General features: G+C 36.1%; 2 protein-coding genes across 2 annotated transcripts; one reads left to right on the top strand and one right to left on the bottom strand.

Annotated features, from left to right (window-relative positions):
* Nucleotides 1-3,404: 3,404 nt before the first annotated feature.
* Nucleotides 3,405-14,989, top strand: LOC106774034 (arginase 1, mitochondrial). Its single transcript, XM_014660842.2, has 7 exons — nucleotides 3,405-3,556; nucleotides 5,202-5,344; nucleotides 5,490-5,649; nucleotides 6,121-6,254; nucleotides 6,862-7,071; nucleotides 7,737-7,847; nucleotides 14,384-14,989. The coding sequence occupies exons 2-7, from the start codon at nucleotides 5,204-5,206 to the stop codon at nucleotides 14,642-14,644; spliced, it is 1,017 nt and encodes a 338-aa protein (XP_014516328.1). The 5' UTR covers nucleotides 3,405-3,556; nucleotides 5,202-5,203; the 3' UTR covers nucleotides 14,645-14,989.
* A 5,745-nt stretch (nucleotides 14,990-20,734) lies between these two features.
* On the bottom strand, nucleotides 20,735-23,649 carry LOC106773628 (pentatricopeptide repeat-containing protein At3g22470, mitochondrial-like). The gene is made up of 2 exons (XM_022785933.1): nucleotides 22,340-23,649; nucleotides 20,735-22,274 (listed from the first exon to the last, which is right to left on the bottom strand). Exons 1-2 carry the CDS (start codon nucleotides 23,630-23,632, stop codon nucleotides 21,978-21,980), a joined length of 1,590 nt encoding a protein of 529 aa, XP_022641654.1. The 5' UTR covers nucleotides 23,633-23,649; the 3' UTR covers nucleotides 20,735-21,977.
* Nucleotides 23,650-24,241: the final 592 nt, after the last annotated feature.

Raw genomic sequence — 24,241 nt, 5'->3', positions numbered from 1 at the left:
TTTCACAAACTTGTTTTAGGACTTCAACCAACTACTTGTAGTCAAAACAACTACTCCCTATATGCAAGTTGGGGTGCCCAAACCTGATTCATCACACCCAAGACACACCTAGACAACAAAAACAAGACAAAACACTTAAATCTTTGCACCAAAATTGGACAATTCACTTACTGATCCCATATGTCCTAAAAACTGGCTCTTGCAGGACAACTTTTTGTACAAAACCCTAATTTTGTGCGCGTAAACGTTTACACACCACCTGTAAACGTTTACTAATGCCTTATTTACTCAACTAGGTTTGTCTATTCAACAAAAATTGTTTTCTATGTCCACATGTATTGTTTGTTTCCTCCATTACATCCATCAAGACTAAAACAATATGTCAACTTTAATATTTAACAATTCAATGGTAACATTATTTCTCAATGCCAATAACATTTGTCATTCATTTAACTGTAATAGTATGTCAAACAAGGAAAGTTCAAAGTAACAATCTTTGCAATTGAAATTACAAAACATCTGTCAACAGTAAGACTGAGACTAATTATACATTACAATCTCTCAACAAACCTATAATAATGTCACACTTTTTTTATTCTAAGGCATCCAGTAAAAGGAGTCCTAAGAGCTCTACTTTTGAAATGCCTTTGTGAACCCATCCTCACAAAAGTCTTCATTGGAGCTAGATCAGTGGACATGCCTTCTGGGGATATGCCAGATGGAAGGTTCTTCACGTGGCACACTCTGTCCACCATCCTCTGGTCTTCTTCATCTAGCTTTCTCATAAGCAACCTCTTGCTCCAACACAAGAACCTTCCTTTTAAGCTCTGCAACTAGATTTTGCTGATGCTCTATGGTAAGCATTACACTCTCTTTGAGTTTTCATTTCAATAGCTTCTTTGCTGAAGGTGGTTTGTCATCTTTCATTTTCGGGCTTGGTTGGTCATCCTTGTCATCATTCATTGTACCAACATCAACATCATGATGAACCTAAAATTCAACAAATCATATCATACCAAGAAGATATATATGATAACAAAAATCACTCAAACAATAAAGATCATACCACACCACTCTCCAAAGCTCGTTTCACAACTTTGTCTCCCAAATGTACATTCATCCAATGCAATATTCTAGGAAATTTATCTATTTGAACTTTGGGAGGTATAAAATTCTCACAAAACCATACCTATACAAATTTCATCATCACAACTGGTACTCAAAAATACAATTCAAGCCACAATGCACAACAAAAAATGAATTAACTTAAATTAACTGCGGCATGTAAGTACAACCATCTACATAAACGTTGTTTGTGCCTTTTCCTTTCTTCAAACCATCTGAAGCATTGCACAAACTACGTACCAAATAAGGGTACACTAAACTACCCCAACAAAAATCACCCAAACCACTTAAATTATCAACAATTTCATACAAAAGTGGAAACACTCTTCCGCTACGATTGGGAAATAATATCTCAAATATCCCAACTAATATTTGTAAACCAAATCCGAATCTTTTGTGTCTTTGCCTACATATTTAACACATGAACTTCTTTTAAAATTTTCCTTCAAGTTCAAATCCTTACCATCAGAACTCAACCCCAGACCTAAACAAAAGTCCTTCTCTGTCATAGGGACTAGTTTATCTCCGATTAAAAAAGAACCACTCAAATCCACCCACTTAACCACTAACTCACTCAATATATTCCTCCTTATTCTAACTTTAGGACTCAAATCTAGGAACCAATGAAAAGGAGTCCCAAAAATCACTGATCGGTGCTCCTGTGTCAATTGGTTGTTCAAAGTTGAAATATACTTTGTGGAAAAGGAGTGCCGAACTGTCAACTGCATCAACCACAAACAAAACAACAACAAAATTAAAAACCCTAAAATAAAAACAACTACAAACACATAAGGTAAAAGGGAAAGCCCATTTTTCCCTTGGACATACGAAAAACGAAGAACAAATTTACCTTAGGCGTTGAAGGAACGAGAAACGAGAAACGAAAACGCAAATAACAAAATGGACAAACGAAGGAACGAAGAACAAAATAGGCAAAAACAAAATGGGCGAATGGAACAACAAACTTACCTTGCTCATCGAAGGACCGTGGTGAGTGGAAGCGTCCATTTTGCACACCGAAGACACAGGCAACCAACAACGAACAGATGCAACGGAATCGTCAAAGACCGTGAACACAAGATGGTGAGAATGAGATCGAAGGCCGACAGGGAGGAAGGGGCGACAATAGTGAGAACAAAGATGGAGAAATGAGAACAAAGCAAAGGGAATGTGTAAATATGATAAAACAAGGATAAGGGTAAAAATGGAAACCTAGAATTCAAAATTTCTCATCCATTGTAACTTCAGATTTCCAATTTTTTTTTGAAAAATGTAATAGCCAATCCCGTGACGACACGTGGCAGTGTAAAAATGGTGTAAAAAAAGTGGTGTAATGGGGAAATTAGGGATTCTCTGGTGTAATTAAAATTGCAATGTTTGAATTGGAGTCGAGCTTTAAATTGATTTCTCAGTTGCTAGGTTGCACTTAATTTCTTTTCTTTTGCCCACTTTGTCTTTTAAGTAAATATGATTTCTCCTGTTTGTAATTTTTTTAATATAAAATACAATTTAAACATGTTTAAAATGCAAAAAAAGAAAAAGAAAGGTTCCTATTTCGAAAAAGAAAGGTCCTATTTGAGATTCTCGACGAAAATAAAAACATTAAACCTTTATTTTTTTTAGATTCTAGACAAAATAAAGATCTATTGAAACATTAAACCTTTATTTTTTTTATCTATTTTTTATCGTGCAGAATACTGCATGAAATGAAAGTGATATTTAAAAATATTTTTATATAAAAGCCAAACTAGATGTATTGCTATATTTAAAAGTTGGCTTACTTAATCTTTCTTCTAGCCACTTTTTTTATATACATAAAATAATGTTATTTTTAAGAATCTTCTTAGAAATTGTTTTTAACTCTATTTTTTTCTCTCCGAAGAATAAAACTATGTAAAGTTAATACGTGGTGGCACATACTAAAAAAATATAATGATATTGTGACACAAACTAAAAAAATATAATGATATTGTGACACATACTAAAAAAATATAATAATATTGTGACAATATTCTTTTGATAATATTTTAACATCGACATCTAAGTGTGGTGTGATTGATTTATGTGGTGTTTATGATTATTTTTTGTTGATTGTGGAGTAATTTTAAACCACCCACATAATAACAAATAAATAATATTAAAATATTGTTAAAAAATATTATCCCTAATATAAATATCACATGATAATTATTTTATAAATAAACAGTGATGTCAACACATGCTTTGCCCATGCTTTTACATCTTTCCATACTATGATAAATACACTTTATCATTCCACTGATTCAAGAATATTTGTAGTGATTTGGCAGATTTGGTTTGGTGTGCACACAAAACAAAACACAACCTGGGAAAGAACACATCACAATTTCACTCTATTTAGCAAAAATCAAACCTTCTCAAACTAAAACTACACTTCATCTTCTTCAATAAGGTGAGCCTCTTCTTCTTCTTCTACTTCTTTTCTCTTTTATCAGCCCTAACTATATTCAATCCCTCATTATGTACCAATTTAATTTTTTTTTGTTCCAATTTTTTTTATATGTAAGACTTAGGAGCAATTTTACTCTGAATAAATTAAAAAAAAAGGTAAAGCCTTCAATGGTTGATTCGTTGTTATTTTTTTTGTATAATGTGTGGTACAATGTTCGTGTCAGTGAGCAAGCACTGAGCCTTTCTTTCATAGATCATTGTCAAGTCATGTTTATTATGTTTGGAACTAACTCAGATTCTGATACCCTTAACAACAACCCTAGTTTTAGGTCTCCTTGAAAAAGTGTGACACTGTAAGAGAACAGACAATGGAACTTACTTTCGTTGATCGTTGTCGAGCCATGTTTATTCTGTTTGTGAGCAAAGTCAGATTCAGATACCCTTTAAAAATCTCATTTTTAGGCTTCCTATGTTCTTTGTACACTCATTCTTGTCCGTAATTGGAACACCTCCCACATCTTCGTTCGAAACATCCCTCACTTGGAAAGGTGTCAGTCCTTGTTCAAGTTGAATCAAATCCTGGGTCAGATGACCCTGAATGGCTTTATTGTTGAAGGCTAAGTTTATAGGATTCTCTGTGAGAGAAGTTCCTACATGATGCGCACAAAAATCTAATGATGTCATGTAAATCTTGGAGAATACTTACATACGTTGGAGTTTGAATTCCTGTACTCTACTCGAAGAAGAGTTCAAGTTAAAGAAATTTTGAGTACTTGTATATAAAACTCTTGGCTCTCGTACATACATGAATTTTTATCACGATTGCAATTGAAAGCCTATGATTTTCTATAATCAATATACTGCTTCAACAAAGCAAAAAGAATGTTTTTCTAAATCATATTGCTAATACTTTTTGTTTCTGCTTGTTGGTTTCATATGTATTGCTTGAAGACATAATTCATATGTAATTAATCATTTTTCCTTCCCTGTATTGTTCATTTTCTAGTGTATTTTCCTGCTGCTACATGTGAGTTTTAGTTAGTATTAATGTCAACAACTAAATAGGTAATATGTTTGATTTGAATAATTAACTCAGAAAGAATAAAAGAAAAGCATTTTGATCAACATTGAGGTTGAATAGATTCCTGATGTATGCTAGTGGTTTAAGTCACATGTCTGTTTGTGCGTTTAGGACTTTAGGTTGAGAAGAGGTTTGATCTGGGAAAATGTTTTCTGTTATTATTTGATTTCACCTTTAATTGCATAAATTTTACCACGTTTTCACTTTGTTTCCCATGTTCAAAAGTTTGTACAACATAACATTAATAAGTTGTCTGTTTTTTTTGTCTCCTATACAAACTTTTGAGAACAAAAAGTAAAGTGAAAATAATGTGTTATATTTTTTTTTTACTGAAATTGCAATTAATAATGTTCTCTAAAACCGAAATGTCCCTTGATCTAGGGATTTCTGTATACTGGATGTGTATAGTGTCATTGGCTCTAATACTCTAAAGTCTGAATTGACATTTGCAAATTTCTCTGTTCACTTCTCTTCAATAGAAAAATCCATTTGTATTTAATGAGTAAAATTTAAATAAATACTTGGCCTCTAGATATATATTAATTGTTTTATTCGTTTGATACAGAGATGTCGAATATAGTACGCAGAGGCATCCATTACATGCCAGCACTAAATGCAGCAAAAGTATCTGCTGCTATGCTAGAGAAAGGCCAAAGTCGTGTCATAGATGCTTCACTTACACTTATTCGAGAAAGAGCAAAGCTAAAGGCATGTCATATTTATTTTTATCCTTCTTTCCTGAATTTGTGTTTCTTTAGTGTTGTTTCTTTTGTCCCACAATTTTATATTTTATTTCAGTGATTTTGAGATGTGCATGAAAGTAACGTGAATGTAAGAGTTCTCTTTTTCTCAGGGAGAACTTGTGCGTGCTTTGGGAGGATCTAAAGCAACTTCAACTCTTCTTGGAGTTCCTTTGGGACATAATTCATCATTCCTACAAGGACCTGCATTTGCGCCTCCTCGCATTAGGGAGGCCATTTGGTGTGGTAGCACAAACTCAACAACTGAAGAAGGTATAGTCATATCGTTTTCTTTGGAAGTAGAAATCTTTGGAATTGTTTTTGGTTTTAGCACAGGTTAAAGTTTGCATTGTAAACTCACTCAAATGGTAATTGGTTATTTGCATCAAGTTATCTTAGTAGAAGATTTAAACTAATATCCAATTGGAAATTGAAATAATGGATGTTATTTCTTACGTTGTTAACAATTCTGACATTTTATGTTGTTTGGATTTCTGTTACCTCCCTTCTCTTTTGGTTGTATCCTCCTAGGATAGCATGGAGTTGTGTAAGATGCCTGCTCACCTGTCTCTAGTTATCCTTTGTTTGTGAATCTACAGTGTCCATGGAAGCAACTTATTTCGTGGGATATAGATCACTGCCACTGTTACTTCACAGTGCCCTCATTATTATCGTTTTTGGCCTGCAATTACATGTAAATTTTGATAATAAGTAGCTTATAATATGACAATTTTGATTATGCAGGCAAGGAGTTACAAGATGCACGGGTTCTTACTGATGTTGGTGATGTCCCAATTCAAGAAATTCGAGATTGTGGGGTAGATGATCACAGATTAATGAATGTAATTGGTGAATCTGTAAAGTTAGTGATGGATGAGGTAAATTTGAAATTTGTGAACTTGTGCTTTGAATGCTGTCACATTATTTGGAATTATTAAATCACATGACCCACAACTTGCAGTATATGTCATTTCTTTGTTTTTGGTTCGTATTTCCTTATTATTTTAAGTGCATAGTGATTTACACCTGATAAAGTGTTGAAAAAGTGACGAAATGAAAAACTATTGATCTTTTGTTTTATGTTTTAGGTTTGATACTGGCATTATTTTGAAAGCTTACTGTCATTAATTGTTTGATCAATTTAATATATTGGTAAGAAAAAACTTCATTTTAAAAGGAGATAGATACTCTGGTCTTCAATCCTGATTTTCTGAAATGAAGAGTGGCTTCTTGGCAATTGTTGAACGTGAGTAAGGAAGGATCCATGTGTAACATGACAAGAGAAAGTCTTTGAAGGTCCTTTTATTTAATTATTGGGTTTATTTATCCAAAAAACTGACTTGTTTTGGGGGCTTTTTAGTGAAAATAATAGCATTCTTTCCATCAAATCTACTTTGAATTTTAATATTTTTCTCATATTCTGGTATCTGATAATATTCTGTAACTTTGCTTTGCATAATTCTCATAGTGTCTACATTATTACAGGAACCATTACGCCCCTTAGTTTTAGGTGGTGATCACTCAATATCATTTCCAGTTATCCGAGCTGTCTCTGAGAAGCTTGGAGGACCTGTTGATGTTCTTCATCTTGATGCACATCCTGATAACTACGATGCCTTTGAAGGAAACATTTATTCACATGCTTCATCTTTTGCTCGAGTCATGGAGGGCAACTATGTTCGACGACTTTTGCAGGCAATTATTTGATGTTTGCAGATTTATTTGTAATATAAATGGTTTAATTTGTTAATACATTGCAATAACTTAAATCTCATTTAGCCTTTATGTTCTGTTAATTTGTGCATTTTGGCTGATTATTTTTCGTAGAATAGGTGGGATTTTGTTTAGAAGTTAAATATAACTTGATCAGGACTCAAGATGTAATCATATGGAACCCTTGCAAGAGGACAACCAATTTAGGTGTAGGACATATGGATGATGTGGCTAATCCTTCACGTATCTGATTTCACAAATGAAGGAATCTAATTCCCATTTTATGATTCCTTTTTGCACAGTTATGATTTATTACTGATTATCTGAAACAGTGTGTAACTTGTCCACGAAGTTAATAGAACTGTTAGTTGAATTCCTTAGAACCTTTTACAAAGCAAAACATGCTTTGCTGAAATTAGTTCATTATATTCAACCATTCTCTCAAAATGATTTATTCTCTTATAGTGAATTTATCTGATAAATCTTTCACGTATATCTTAGTCTGCACATTAGTTGTTAATTTGTTTGGGTAGTTAAGTTGATGCAATTTTCCTCATGAATGATAGTAAATATTTCATTCTTCATCTATGTTGTGCATGACACATTAGTATTCTTCATGCTGTTTTTAACTCATTAATCTATTTCAGGTTGGTATAAGATCAATAACAGCTGAAGGGCGTGCACAAGCCAAAAAATTTGGAGTTGAGCAATATGAAATGCGGACATTTTCAAGAGATCGTCACTTCTTAGAAAATCTGGTCTTTCTATCGCTCATTTCCTCTTTTATATAACAAAAACACACCTACACATTAATTCATATCACTCTTCATCTATCAAGCATGAATTATAAACCTTACATATTATATCCATGTTGACTACTTGGTTGGTGTCAAGGCATAGTCATACATGTTAGAATGATTCACTCATCAATACTCTCTAATGATATTTCCTTAACATTGTTACCTTTTGGAAACATCTGAAATGTATAACAGTTTTTTAGAGATACCTTTGGACCTGAATCAAATTGTGTTGTGCAAATGAACAAGGGTATCTGTTGACATTGTCTCTGATAGAGTATGGAGGGTTTATGAGAGAAGGAGAAGAGTTAAATGAGAGTGAAACCTAACTGTCATAAGAGTTAGGCAGTTAGGTAGGGCGCAGGAAAAGAGTTCATATAAAGAGCTCTTATTTTGTGTACAGGGGAGTTTTTTGGAATTCTTTTGTATAGTCAGGATTCTGTTATCCTGTGGAGGGAAAATTAGGCTCCCTTAGAGGTGTGGGGGTGTACTGTATAGTTGAGAGAAATTCAATATAGATTCTTTCTTTGTTGTTCTGTGTTCTTGTTTGAGTGTGCGTGTGGCGTTCTCGATTGGTTTCATATCCAGAAACCTAACATTTGGTCCGATCTGTCGGATCCGTTTTGCGAGAGAGATTGGAGAATAGAGGGAAGGATGAACGTGTTAGAAGGGTAGATGGAAATAGTCGATACGACGTTGGATGGTTTGAAGGCAGACACTACGACTATATGACAAAAAATCCAAAAACTCACAAGGGTTCTTGGTGGGCGGGCAAGGAATCTTGAATGAAACTCTGAGGAGAGTTAGGTTTCGGTGAACGCGAATCGCAGAGGGAGGAGAGAGGGCTCAAACAAGGAGTTAGAAGGTGATAGGGGCGAGGCACCACTCAACTGGGTGAAGAGGGTTGACTTACCCACCTTCGAAGGGCTTGACCCATTGGGCTAGATTTCTAGTGCAGAGAAGTTTTTTGAGACACAGAACGTTATGGGACGAGAAAGACTCCGACTGACGTACATTTGCATGGAAGGGAGTGCTAGTTACTAGTTCCGATTATGGAGAGCCAAGGCCCATAATCCTTCTTGGGAGGACTTGTGAGAAGCCCTGGTGAGGCGGTTTGGGGGATGAGATTGAGGGACTGTATTTGAGAGGCTTGCAACGATCAAACAAAGGGGTTCGGTGGATGAGTACATCCAGGAGTTTGAGATGTTGGTGGCTCAGGCGACAAGGGTGACAGAAGACCAACTCTTAGGATACTTCTTCGCTGGCCTGCAAGGCAACGTAAGGAGGCAGATTAGGCCGGACAACCCGAGAGATTTGTTGACGGCCACGGAGGTTGCGCGTGATGTGGAAGAAGCGTATTGAGGGGTGAAAGCTATTGGAGGAACGATGACCAAGTGGTCAGTCGTGGGGACAATATCAAGGTAGTGTGGGGACGGTTGCGAGATTCAAACCTACCCGCTACAGTCGAGGGAGGCAAGGGATCACAGAGAGCGAGAACGCGACCAAGAAAGAGGGAACTCTGGGAGCAGCGGCATCCAGAACGAGGAACAGTGTGGTGAGCGACACCTGCGGGCAGGGGAGTGAGAAACCTGCCATACCCAGAGTACATCAAACGGAGGCAGGAGGGCCAGTGTTTCCATTGTGGGGGTCCCTATAGCCGTGGCCATCACTGCCTAGAAAGAAGTCAAAGAGTGGATTCTGGGGGAAGACGAAGAGGAGGAGGAGGAGTACAAGGCAAAACAAGCAAAAGAGATGGTTCAGAAACAGATAGAACTCTCTTCATTCTCGACTGGGGGCCTCACCCAACCTAAGACAATGAAACTGCAGGGGTGGGTGAGAGGAAAAAGGGTGTTAATACTGATCAATAGTGGCGCTAGCCAAAATTTCATAGCCAAAGAATTAGTGGAGGAACTGGGACTGCCAGTGGAGAATACCAGACCATATCTAGTGAGTCTAGGCGATGGTCAAAAGAAAAGAACCCAGGGATGTTGTAGGGGAGTTGCAGATAGGGGAAACGGAGATAGAAGAACATTTTTATTTTTTTGAGTTAGGAGGGGTTGATTTGATACTAGGGGTGGACTGGTTGGCCAAATTAGGAGAGGTTACCATCAATTGGGGAAACTAACAATGGCTTTTAGACAAGGAGGGAGAAAGTGACCATTCAAGGAGATCCCACCCTCACCAGGGAAGTTGTTGAACCAGAGGCGCTACCCAAAATGAAAGAGGTGGAGGCAGTAACATTGGTATGGAGTTTGGGATGAACAAAGGTGAATATGGGGGACAACACTAGTCAGGGCCTGACGAGAGAACAGAAGGAGGAGTTAGAACAATATGCAAGGGTTTCTCAGGAACCCAGAGGTTTACCGCCAGATCGTGAAATGGTTCACAAGATACCTTTGAAAGAGGGCGTTGACCCCATCAATGTTCGACCTTACTGATATCCCCATATGGTGAAGGGGGAGATTGAAAAACAAGTGGAGGTGATAGGGTAATGAGAGTATATGTAAGGAGGAAGAAATGTAAGTGAAATGTTAGTTGATGTTAGTTGGCCTAACTGTTTAGACAGTTAGGAAGGGCGGGAGACTTACATCTGTATAAATAGCTGTGTGGAATAAGAGAGGATACTTTTGTTCATTCGTGTATTCAGAACAGACTGTTTAGTCTTGTTGGGGGAGGTTAGGCTCCCATAGTCCACTTCATTCTTGCATTCTTTTCATTGTCTAATAAGATGTGTTTGTTTGAGCAGTGATTAGGTTTCTCTATTAGAAACCTATCAATTTGGTCCGACTTGCCGGATCCAAACGATTTGGGAACGACGCGAGGATGGAGAATGCGACGGAGGCAAGGCTTGAAGCAATTGAGATTACGATGGAGGGTATGAAGGCTGAATCGGTGGCGGTACGAAGGGACCTTCAACAAATGATGAAGATTTTGGGAACGCAAGGCCATCACGGTCCTCAGACGGAAGGGAGTTCGGAGGATAGCTCTATCAACGATAATCATCATAGAGGACCCAAGGTGAACGGAGTGGGCGAAAATGGTGGAAAAGGAGGAGAACAGAAACCTTGGAGGAAGAGGGTAGAGTTACCTACCTTTGAAGGAGAGGAGCCACTCAGTTGGCTCAATCGGGCGGAAAGGTTTTTTGACAGAAAGTAACGGATGATGAAGAAAAGGTGGAGCTTGCTTATGTGAGTATGGAGGGGAGTGCGGCGTACTGGTTTACGTTTTGGAAAGAGAAGGCCCGAAATCGAACCGATCGTGGGATGGATTGAAGACGACCATGATTAATCGCTTTGGAGGGGGATTCAGGGGCACGGTGTTCGAAGGACTGGCCACTGTGCGTCAAGAAGGCACGTTGGAAGAATTTGTTCGAAGTTTCGAAGTTTTGATGGGGCAAACGAAAGGGATACCGGAGGAACAGGTGTTGGGTTATTTCTTGGCCGGGTTACGGGAAGACGTGAAGGGGCAGGTGCGAATTAAGAATCTTTCTGAATTGATGGAGGCGATGAGGATAGCGAGGGATGTGGAAGATGCGACGATGAGGGTTCAAGGTTGGCATGCAAGTGGGTTTAAGACGAACCCATTCATTGCGCGACCCATCGGGAGCGTGACGCGATCGGAACCTGTTAAAACCACGATGACCCAAGTGGGATGACCCAAGTGGGAAGAACGGAGGGTGGAGGAACCGCGAGAAGAGAAGGAGTGGCATCGAGCATGACGGCGAGAGGGAGCCTTGCGACTGGTGGTGATGGTCGAGCCAGAGTGGTCCGAAACTTACCCTATCCCGAGTTTCTCAAGAGGCGAGAAGAGGGTCGATGCTATCGATGCGAAGGCCCATTTGCTCCAGGCCACCGGTGCACCGAGAGGAGTCTCAGGGTGCTGTTAGCGAAAGACGAAGAGGAAGAAGTGGGTGAAGAATCCGATCACCAGGGGGAGAAGCTTTTGGAGTTATCGGCTTGTTCTGCCGAGGGGTTGACTTCTTCCAAAACGTTGAAACTGACGGGGAAGATCGGTGAACGGAGTGTAGTAGTGCTAATCGATAGTGGCGCAAGCCACAACTATATCAGCCGGCGAATCACGGAGGAATTGAGATTACTAATGACGGACACCCCGGCGTATCTCGTGAGTCTGGGTGATGGGCATCGGCGAGTGACCCGTGAACGATGTGAGAAGGTGACGGTGCAGTTGGAAGAGGTTGACGTGGAAGAAGAATTTTATGTCTTTGAGCTGGGGGACGTGGATGTGATTCTGGGCGTTGCATGGCTGGAAAAGCTAGGGGAAGTAAGTACCAATTGGGGAAAAATGACCATGGCTTATAATGTGGGGGATAAAAAAATCTGTATAAAAGGCAACCCAACCTTGTCGAGACAACTGGTGAACTCCAGGAGCTTGTTGAAGTTAGTGGAAGCTGAGTCATGGGCTGCGGTTTGGAATCTGTGCATAGTGGAGGCAGGGGACAGCGGTGAGTGGGGTGACGACGTGACAGAGGCGCAAAAAAAGCAATTAAAGGTTGTGCTGCAGGCGCACTATCCCCTGTGTCGAGATTTACAGGGATTACCCCCACCACGAAACAAAGAACACCATATACAAATCAAAGATGGAGTTGATCCTATAAAGGTGAGACCCTATCGATATCCTCACCTTATGAAGGGCGAAATTGAGAAGCAGGTCGAGAATAGGCGGAAGGAGGGGGATTACTCGTTCCGATGAAAGGCAACTGAGTCTGGCAGCAGAAGTGGCCGCTTGTACAAGAAGATTCATCAAACGGCCCATTGGCAAAAATAAGAAAGCTCCCTCACCCGCCCCAACAACACCACCATCGGTTGAGGACCCAGCTTTCACGGACCGAAATGATTCTGTTTCTCCTTCTCCTTCTCGGTCTGAACCGCGCTCTGTACCCCCATCTCCAAGTGGTTCATTAGATAGCAATCTTGTTGCTGTTTTGGCTGGAGTTATAGGAAGTGTTCTATTTCTTGTCATTTCAATCATGGGCATATATCTCTGCAAAACAAATAAGGTAGCTATTGTAAAACCTTGGGCGATAGGATTAAGTAGACAACTTGAGAAGGCATTCATAACAGTATACAAAGGGGCTTTGTCCACTAGTGTTGACAGCCGTGGCCTCTGTTGCAGCGATATCATCAAAAGATTGGTCAAAGACTTTAGAAGCCCAATTTAGGAAGAAGATAGATACCATATCAAAAGTGAACCATATTGATGACTGGGTTTCGCAATATTTACATGGGGATCGACCCCTCAAAGAAATGGCGGATCCATCTATGGCGTCCTTTCAACAAGAACAACGGGAACAAGTTGCTGCTTTGATCAAATCTTGTATCCAGCCTGGTCCAAAGCAACAAGCCAACAGAAAGAGAAGGGAAGTGGATATAAGGAGCTACAAGCAAAGGGACCAGCTCTGTAGACAAATCCAACAAGGAGAAAGAGATAACTCATCAAGTCCTGGTAGAAGGACAAAAGGAGGGGGCAGAGAAGGTGCTACATGGGAGGACGAGGCAACTATTAAGGACCAATTCCCTGCATTCAACCTTTAGGACAAGGTTGTGGATGGAGGGGTGGGTAATGTTAGGGTAATGAGAGTATATGTAAGGTTGGGGAAGGTAGCTTTCAAGCTACTACTGCCAGACACAACCAGAATACATCCAGTATTCCATGTGTCACAATTAAAAGTGGTAGTGGGAACGCAACCAGTGGAAAAGGACTTACCAGCTGATCTGCAAACTGATGGGCCGACATTCTGGCCTCGTAGAGTGATAGATTGAAGATGAAAGCTGTAGGATGGGGAGACTAGACAGCAGGTCCTGATGGAATGGCAGGAAGGGGAATCAAAAGGAGCCACTTGGGAGGATGTCGGGATGATCAAGGATCAGTTTCTTGATTTCAACCTTGTGGACAAGGTTAATCATCAGGCGGCGGATAATGATAGAGTATGGAGGGTTTATGAGAGAAGGAGAAAATGATAGAGTGAAACCTAACTTTCATAACAGTTAGGCAGTTAGGTAGGGCGTAGGAAAAGAGTTCATCTCTTATTTTGTGTACAGGGGAGTTTTTTGGAATTCTTTTGTATAGTCAGGATTCTGTTATCCTGTGGAGGGAAAATTAGGCTCCCTTAGAGGTGTGGGGGTGTACTGTATAGTTGAGAGAAATTCAATATAGATTCTTTCTTTGTTGTTCTGTGTTCTTGTTTGAGTGTGCGTGTGGCGTTCTCGATTGGTTTCATATCCAGAAACCTAACCGTCTCTGAAATGTCTTTGAATATAAAAAATTTCAATCATTTTGCTTGGCTGAACTACTTTTTTTTTATGATAAACAGTCATAACTATCATTGGAAAGTTGATTTTTCTGCATTTTTGTATCCTTGGCGGGGAAGGGAATGGGATTCTATTGAAGCAAAAAAATTGTGTCTGATGGAATTTAATATCTTTTGTTCTGAGATTTGCTGCTTTTGTGATATGTAAACCTGGGATTTTCTTTTGCAGAAACTAGGGGAAGGTGTTAAAGGTGTATACATCTCAATAGATGTGGATTGTCTTGATCCAGCCTTTGCTCCTGGAGTGTCTCACATAGAGCCGGGAGGTCTTTCTTTCCGTGATGTTCTCAACATCCTGCACAATCTTCAAGGTGATGTTGTCGCCGGAGATGTGGTTGAATTAAACCCTCAACGTGATACTGTCGATGGAATGACTGCCATGGTAGCTGCTAAGCTGGTGAGAGAACTGGCTGCAAAGATTTCCAAGTGATGATCTTCAGCCTCAACCCTCTCTTTAACTAAAATGCACCTGGAGGCTGGAAGGTTAACTCTTCAGGGTGACATCCAATTTTACCAACTCTTATTTCCAGCATTCATAGAACATGGTCAATGATTCAAAGGTGGTTTTTGAAGGACTATTGGTTTTCTATTTAGTTGTAGTTGAACTATTGGTTTTCTTAACAGGACACTCAAAGAATGGCACCCTTTTGAATCTTTATCTTGATTCTTAACAAGTGTGGTGAAAAAGAACTTTCTTTCCCTAAAAAAAGGAATACGTTGTTTCACCCACTGCATTATCTGTAGGCAATGATCTAATGAAATGACTCTTCATTCATGAATAATTGTGTTAGAATAAAAGGAGGGGTAGAACGAAATTAATAAGAGGGGTGAATTGTTTTAACGTGAAATATTTGATTTTCAAAACTTTTGAGCTATTCAAAACTTGTTTTTAATAAATCTTAAGTTTATTTTAAGCTTTGTTTGCTAATATCATAGTATTAGATCTTTGGAAAGTTTATAAAAATTTAATCTTGCAAAACAATGATAGAATAAAGAGGGTAAGAAATTGAGAAAGTTACACAATTTTTTTTATATTTAATTCATTGGTATCAAAACTTTTACCTAGATGGTTGATGATGTGAATAAATTTCTTTTGCACATCATAAATATTTTCTTTGTTGTATTAGAACATTTCATACTCTTGTATTAAAGTGTTTTTTTAACTCCTTTGACATCATTTATGGCCTCATAGATAAGTTAAAGTATATTTCACATTTTTTTTTCTACTTTTACATATAGAGATTTTGTAAAACTCATCATGGATTAAGACATAGGATATAATATTTTTAACTCTTACATCATATTGAACTCTTTTATTTTCTTGTGTTATCTTATTTATTTCTAACTTGTAAATTGAACAAAATACCTTTTATTTGTTGCAATGCAATGCCTTTACTAATAATATGTGAACTTTAAAGAACATAATTTTAAACAATAGCTTGGTTGAGTGATTTTAAATAGTTTAGGTTCATAGTGTAACAAGCCTTGAGTGGCTATTTGTAGTCTAATGAAGTTATCAAGGATAATACTATTACTTTTTTACACCATGTAGTTCTTCTTATACTTTCATTGGACGTGGAAAAAGCCTCAATTGCACTTAATAGTTTCTTCTTTTGTTTAAAATTTTGATTTTAAAACAAAATTTCTAATAAATTACTTTTAAAATGAATTATAATTCAAGAATATATAACCTATTATAATAAAAGAAAGTGTCAGCATATAATTTATTAAAATTGAGTTATGATAGAAATGATGTAATCAATACGAGATAACATCCTATCGACATGAACATCTTAATTGTAATAGCAACACATACCTTGACCATGTTGGATTTCGAGAGAAAGGTTAGTAAAAGGATTAGAGAATGAGATGCATTAACAAAACCCTAAACTGTCTAAGAAATGTATCCAACCTAGGTAATCTAAGCCTATCCAGGTAAAAGTCCATGATAATACTATAAATAGTACGAGATAATTATTAAGTATTCATTTTAGCATTTATTATTGTTTTAGTACATATCTAACTTGAATGTTGAATTGTCTTTGTAGGCATCTTGTGTGTTCAATAGTTGGAGAGTTCATAGGGAGATACATCTTAAACTTATAATGATGAAGAAGATTCAGAAGTGTTTCTTGTGGAGACTATTGTAAATACATTTTGGCTTTGCAAGAATATAAACATTACTAATAAAGGTAACTCTTATAATTTTTTTTTTTAAATATTAATCTTAATATGTAAAAAAATCATACAAATAATTAAATAAATAGTAAAAATTGGAGTAAATAATTCATAATTTATCCAAGAGAACACAAGAAAATAAATAAAAAAATGCAATACTAAAACAAAAGTTTGAGGAATTGATTGGTAAAGATAAAAATTAGTAGAACCTTAGTTTGGAAATTGAAAAGGAAATAATTATCCAAGTTAAGATGAACTTATGAATTCCGTGATTTGTGGCAACTTTTGCTATTTTTTACAATTTTTATGAATAAACTATGCTTGTTAAGGTTGGGCTTAATGTTCTGGCTCGAAATTACCATGTTTGAAAATTTAAGAGTGGACGTGACATAATTCACACCAAAGAGGGGCTGGCCGAAAAGACCTAAGATTAGGTTGACACTGTGTAAGACTCAAGTAAAAATAATTTAAAGTTTAGTAGAATAAATAAATAAGATGAAACTCTTTTTAATATTATTAAAATTGAACTATGATCAAACAGTGTTTGTAACCCAGTTGGTTAGAAATTGTTAGCAAGAAAATTTAAGACTTTAATTTTCACCTGAAACACTTACTGACTATTACTTTAACATTTAAAGGAGATTTTGTGTGCTAAGCATGAATTAGGAGTTGACCAATTCTATATGTTATTTTGCATTAAAAATTATCTTATGCATAATAATATTTGTTGTTATGAGAATTTTTATTTATACGATAGTGTTTTTATAGAATAATAAATATATTAGTTCACGCTTTATTATGTATAAAACAAAAGATTAATGGTGGTGCTAAAACCAAAGAAAAACAATGGATACATATTTGTTATAGAAATAATATTTTATTAACATATGTGGCTGTTTTCTTTTGTTGAAGTTAAACAATAGAAATATATATTACATATGCTATTAGAAATATGGATTTTTCATCTCACACATAATATGTATTTTATAGAGCTGTCAAAATAATTCATTTCTTACGATTTAACCTTTTGGATAAAGTTCGGAAGACAAAAATAATTCACATGATCAAAAAGATCTCACATTTCACATTATCAAATATTACCAAAGCCTTATGATAAAAAAAATCTCTCCTTACATACGGTCAAATATCTCCAAAACCCTATGATTAAAGACAAGCCATGAGCTTTCCTTTTTAATATAAAAAAAATAATAATAAAAGTAAAAACAAAAAATAGTCACTTTTATAATAACAAACCCAAACCCAACTTGACGTGCGTAATAGAAACACCTCTGCAAACAAACATATGACAATTGAAGGACTATCTTAGTGATCAAATGCTGAAACAAAAAACATCATATTTATAGAATAAAAAAACTATATCTAATCCCTTTTCGAAAGAAAAATACAAGAGGCAAAGATCATTTGATGGTGCTATTATCCTTCATTAAAGCATGCAATAGATTTTAAATAATGAAAAAAGTACATTAGATGGAATCTTATATCTTCACAAAAACCATGGACATAAGATAAAGGATAATCTTTAAAAAAAGATGAGAACCATAACGCAAGCATCTCTACAAACCCACCCAACTCAGTTCCATAAAGATTGACCCACCAGCTATCACAATCTGTTGCTCAAGCAGCATCAAGAATTCATAAAAGAAATATAAATTACAAATAAAAAATGTAAATAGAATGATATTCAATTTTGTAAGTTTTTCATCTAGTTAATACCATGAAAAGTGTTTCAAGCTTATTCTTGACAAGACAGTACTTTAACTTCACTTGTTGCAGACATCTGAGACACCTACTGTAATAAAAAACTTTCAATCATGAGACCATGAAATCATCACGGTTGAAACTTAAAGCACGAGTAGCTTATTCATTCAAACTTGTGCACTTATCCCTCGAGACTCCAAAAACTATTGAACAACTTTCTGAAAATTAAACAACTCTTCAAATAATTCCCAAGACAATCAGTTCATAAAATCAATGTCACTTTGGAATTAATATAAAACTGAGAGCTAAGCTAGCAAGATGAGAAAATGTGCAAATCTGGAAAAATGAATAAAAAAGAGACAAAATCTGGAATAAGTAACTTGCAATTGAACACGAGACCCTTAACAATGTGAAACATTTTATCAGGTAGGTTTTACTTGAGCTAAAAACCAAAGATACAGTAAATGGTTGAAATGATACATATCGTAGCTTTTGCCTATACAATTATGGCGGAAACATCAATATCCAATAAGTGTGAGATACTTGGATACATCAAAATCTAATATATATTATTCTTCTAATATATGTTAGCAGCTTCTTTGTAGCATTGCACCTCGTCAAATTATACCAGCATGCAATGTCAGAGTAGTTGCTTAGAAAATTTTAAAATTGTCATCAACATATATCCTAATGCTAAAACTACCAAAACATTATCATAACTATGCTAACAAACCTAAATTTACCATTAGAAACCATTCTCAAAATTATCTACTCTCTATAATTATAAAACCAAAATCTGAAAATGCCCCTACACTAGCCTAAAAGTACTGCAGTAAAACAGAACAACCTAAAAATTAACTTCCTACTTCTAAGCTCTAATCTTTATTTAAAGAAACTCAAATTAACTGAACTAATCTACAATTATATCTTTTTAGTTATTAAAAATTAAAACTGCAGAATTTAACTATGCTACTAGACTATAACTAAAAGAAAATTCACTGGACTTAGCAGAATTCAATTACAGAAACAAAAACTACAATTAAACTAGACTAAGCAAATTCATTTCATCAATATAGAGTTGTATGTAAACTAACCTACCTACTTCCTAAGGAGAATAAAAACACGGTACCTATATTAACTCATTCTAAAGGAAAAACAACTATCTGCTGGAATTTGTAAAACAAAAATTGTTAAAAAACCTACACCAACTAAAACAAAGATATTCTAAACTAGACTATACTAGGCTTAAGAAGGAAATAGGTATGAGCTGGGTATAATCTCAAGCTTCATAAAGGCTAGAGCACAAAAGGGTAATCTCTGTTTTAATATACTTCACATTTCATCTATCTGGTTTTCTTTTTTCTCACAGACTTAGTGTTGCAAGATAATTTTGGTGTTGGGACAGAGATAGAAGACAACGATGTAAGAACTTTGATGGCAGTCACACTTTTAAAATCATGCCAAGAGACTCTGGACAAGTTAAAAGACAGACAAGCTCAAGCATCCAAAGAAGCTAAAAAGGAGTCTCAAAGGGTTAAGAAAGCCCACGAGATGTTTGACACCCTATGAGACTCACCGTGTCCTGTCGTCGAGTGCTCGCGTCGAACTGTGATGCTGTCAAACTTCACTATGTGCTGCTGCCAGTACTGAAGCTCCATCAGTGGAGAAATGTTTGTGCAGAAAAAAATGTACATTTGGGGGTTGAACCAACCCTAGTGGAATGGCAACCCATTTCATGGGGGCTGCTTGAACTGTAGGCTAAGAAAATTGGCTTAAGTCTAGAAAAGGCCAGGGCTGGCCTTGGGACCCAAAAATAAAATGACAGGTCCAATTTTAGAGAACTGATTGTTGCAGATTGTAAGTCCAAAAAACTGTATCTGTGCCTAAAATATTTCTTTGATTAAGCAATCGTTTCAAATTGCTAATTACTTGTAGGGAAGAACCCTTGTCATTATTGATATTGCTTTACCAAGAAATAAGTCAAATCATTACATAATCATTTTACAGTTCTCGATCCCTAATGTTTCTAGACACAAGCAACAAATATATAAATAGAATAATAATGTTGGAGTTAAAGATTCATAATTATTTCTTACAAAACCACTTAGCCGGCCAACCAAATTAGTCTTGGCCCACAATGTTATTGGAATGAAACTGTGAAGGATTCAATGAAAATGGTGTATATAACACTGAAACTTGACACTGATGCTACAACTAAGAGTATGCTCGCAAACATTAACACTAAAGTTAGCTCAGAAACACATAGTAGTGAAGTAGAACAGATATGAAAGAAGCTGGTGCATATTCAGGGCTACTGTGTGGAGGGATATCTGGAAGGACAGGGCTCCACTCTCTGCCCTTAGCAAGGATAAAGAACATCATGAACAAATCAGGGGAGGATGTTAAAATGATATCAGGGGACGTTCCAATTATTTTCTCCAAGGCTGGTGAGCTCTGCGTTGGGGACTTTGCACAAAGAGGACTTAACATCGGCAGTTATAACCACGAATCTATTTGTCTTTTTGATTACTTTGGTTTCCAACTCTGACAGCCATGCACTTAGTGCCAATACCATTGTTGAAACTATAGATTAGTCTTCAGCAACCTTAACTCAACAACAAATACAATATATGAGTTCTATATATGGGTATGTAATTAATCTAAGAGCTTTATCATTGTAATTATGTAATTTCTACATATATAATTAAGTAAGAACTAAATCAGTTGGTTATGTATAACCATACTTGAACAAAAGGAAGTTGTGCCATGATCCTTCCAACACAAAACAAGTGGTATATCTCTAGTTCTTTTAGAGTTCACCTTGATCATCTCCATGTTATGAAGTGAGACAATAGGCTGCATAATGTTCATACAACAGAGGTTTTAAGGAGGAAGAAATCAAAGTATATGGGAAATCAAAGTATAAGGGAAAAAAAACAAACCAGGAAATTTTCCAAATAACTCTTGTGGGAACAACATGGAGAACTAATTCAAATCCTATGAACAAAAAAGAAAAAAAAGGCACACTCATCTAGCAAATATCTTTTTCAGATTTCCAAATTCTACCGGTATAGTCTAGTTCTCTTATTGGCACAATGCAGAAGGGATTGAATTTGTGAGTAAATTATTAGATAGATGTAATTCCATTAATTGTGTCAAATTTCAGAGTTATATATCTGCAAATTGGTTTGAAATAAGATAAAATCTGACCACATTCTTCAATAGAGCTAATGCAGAATGGATTGAACCAGTTAGCAATTATTATGGAGAGACAATGTATTGAATTGTGCTAAATGACCAAGTTCTTGTGGTACTGAACCAGCAATTAATAGAGTGAGAGTAAGAAATCGACATGTGAGATTTTGCTATCGGAAGAATTTAGAAAGACTTAAAAGTTCTTTAGGGATAGACATATCATGAAGATGATTATTCCAAGGTTAAGATCCCGAAACTTAGTAAGTGTGCTTATTCTTTGGGAATGTTTCCATGAAGTGCAAAGGGCCCTAAAGAAAAAACATATTTGGTCTCTGACAAACATGAATGGGGAATATCAAACAGTTGGAAATAGAAAAATCATCAAGATTTTTTATATAGGGAGGGAGGTCACAGTTTTGGTCTTGAAAGACAATAAAATCATTGATTTCAACCTTTGCACTACTTAGTTAAACAAATTCTACAAATAAAATGTAATGTCAAAAGAAATAGAAGTTTGATAGCAATCAAAATGCAGAGTAGAAAATAAAAATGTATCAACCCTTGACCAGGAAAACATCAGCAACAGAGCTTACAGCCTAAACCAACTCATCTAATACAAAATTTACAAACCATTCGTGCACATTCTACGGCAAACACATAAATGTTACTTGTTATTGAAATAAGGTGTCACCTTTCATCATTTCAACAAGTCTAGCGATCATTTTGTGCAAAAATTTCTCTGCTTTTTCAGTCTCGCCCATCTTAAAGAGAGCAAAGATGATTATTTCGAAAGTTATAGCATTAGAGAGGCAACCACAGTCTTCCATTTTGGACCACAAGGTCAATGCCTCATCAAGCAAACCCTCTCTACAAAGACCATTGATCATGGCATTATAAGTAGAGATGTTGAGATTGTGAACTTTATTCAATAAATCTTGAAAAATCTCTTGTGCATTATTAAGTCTCCCCTTTTACACATCCCATCAATAAGTATGGTTGCAGTGTACATATCGGGCTGAACCCCATTCTTTCACATTTTCCTCAATAATTCAATTGCCTTGTCTAGATGATGATTTTTGCATAAAGCATCAATCAAGGAACTATAAGTGATTACGTCTGCTTGTTGATTTCTATCATGCATCTCATGAAAAAGATCCCAAGCATGAGAGATTCTTCCAGTTTTGCATAAACCATCAATAAGAGTACTGTAAGTTACACTATTTGGAAGGATATTCCTACTGGGCATTTCTTGAAAGAGATTTATGGCCTCATCCACCCTTTCGTTCCTTATGAGTCCATTTATCATGATAGTGTAGGTCCTAACATTAGGACTCACTCCCATGTGGGTCATTGCACTGAATACTTGTTTAATATTCTTCACTTTATTAACTAAGTAATACCCATCCATTAGAGCATTAAAGCAAACGACATTAGGTTTTACATAAGCTTTCAACATCACACTTAAAACATTCTTAGCTTCTCCCAGCTTTTTTTCCTTACACAATGCATCAATCAATATAGTATAGGTATAAACATCTGGCGTGATATTATTTGATAGCATTTCATTTAGAAAACCAACTGCTACCTCTACCTGTCCCACTAAGCAAAAGCCATAAATTAGAGTACTATAAGTAACAACATCAGGAGAAATTCCCTTGATAACCATCTCAAAATAAAAATCATAAGCTTCTTGCGGATGTTTCTCTTTAAGTAAACAGTCAATAATAATGCTATACATTACTGTCGATGGATCTTGAATAGTTCTGAACAATTTGATCGCGGCTTCAATTTCTCCTATTTTGCTCAATGCATTGATTAGAATCGGGTAAGTAAATTCGTCGAGCCGAAATCCTATTGCTACTACTTTGTCGTGAAGATTTAGGGCTTCCTTGACCTCACCCTTATCACATAGACCTCTCATGAGTGTATTTAAGGTTATGGCATTTGGATGATAACCCTGTTTGAGAATCTTGGCAAATACAGAGAATGCCAGAGCCAATTTGTGTAAGTGACAGAAACAATTGATGAGGAGGTTGAGATTAGCAAGGTCATTGTGAATTCCTTTGAGCTCCATTTGCTTGATGAGAGAAATAGCAGTAGGGTACTGCTTCATCCTCACAAGAAATCCCAAAATTTTTCCAAATTCGAAGATGGGAGGAACATGACGCTCACGAAGCAAGTTATTGAATTGTGAGACGGCTTCGTCGTATAAGGAAGTTTGAGAGTGAGAGTGAGAGCAAAAGAGGGAATTGTGCATTGGAAGAAAAGGAGGAAACTTGGCAATGGAAGGAAGAAGAGAAACCCTAACACTTTTTGAGAGCCACATCTTTGCTCCAAACAACAATAGTATGGGATTATTCAAATTTAGGTTTTCTTCCTTTTATTATTCCACTCATCTATATTTCTTTTACTTTTGAAATTGGATGATTAAATTTAATTTTGAAATCGGATATAGATCCATTATTGTTTTAGTATTTCAAATTAAAATAAATAAATGTATAAACTCTATTTTTTTTTTTAATTATGTAAACCTGTTATTAGTTGTTGGAAACATTATGGTGTTAGAGTACCATACAAAAAATTATTATTAATTTGAAAATATGTCAATTATTATTAATGAATAAATACAAAAGAATGTCATAAATTAAATTAATTATTTAAAGAATATAACTTATTTTCGTTGATAGAACTCAGTTATAATAAATAAAAATAGTAAAAATTTATAAATTAATACTACAATAACTAATGATGGAAAATTATATCATTAAGACCATTATATTATCAGTTATAACATCATTAAAATTATTATATAAGTTTTAATATCGTATTAATAATAAATCATTTATGAATTGTAATAGATAAATCTATTATATTAGTATTTAGTGAATTTTGAAATTTGGTAGGAGTGTTAATGTGACAACCGGGCCGAGGGCGG

This window comes from Vigna radiata, chromosome 9, assembly GCF_000741045.1.
Source record: "Vigna radiata var. radiata cultivar VC1973A chromosome 9, Vradiata_ver6, whole genome shotgun sequence".
NCBI lineage: Eukaryota > Viridiplantae > Streptophyta > Magnoliopsida > Fabales > Fabaceae > Vigna > Vigna radiata.
This window is presented reverse-complemented; position numbering and strand designations above follow the sequence as displayed.

Bases quoted from the DNA above. Each gene is read 5' to 3' on its own strand.
- LOC106773628 (XM_022785933.1), bottom strand. From the start codon at position 23,632: ATGTGGCTCTCAAAAAGTGTTAGGGTTTCTCTTCTTCCTTCCATTGCC. The intron at 22,275-22,339 runs TGAAAGAATGGG...GATGTGTAAAAG, and splicing joins TTGAATTATTGAGGAAAATG to GGGAGACTTAATAATGCACA.
- LOC106774034 (XM_014660842.2), top strand. From the start codon at position 5,204: ATGTCGAATATAGTACGCAGAGGCATCCATTACATGCCAGCACTAAAT. The intron at 5,345-5,489 runs GCATGTCATATT...TCTTTTTCTCAG, and splicing joins GAGAAAGAGCAAAGCTAAAG to GGAGAACTTGTGCGTGCTTT. The intron at 5,650-6,120 runs GTATAGTCATAT...TTGATTATGCAG, and splicing joins AAACTCAACAACTGAAGAAG to GCAAGGAGTTACAAGATGCA.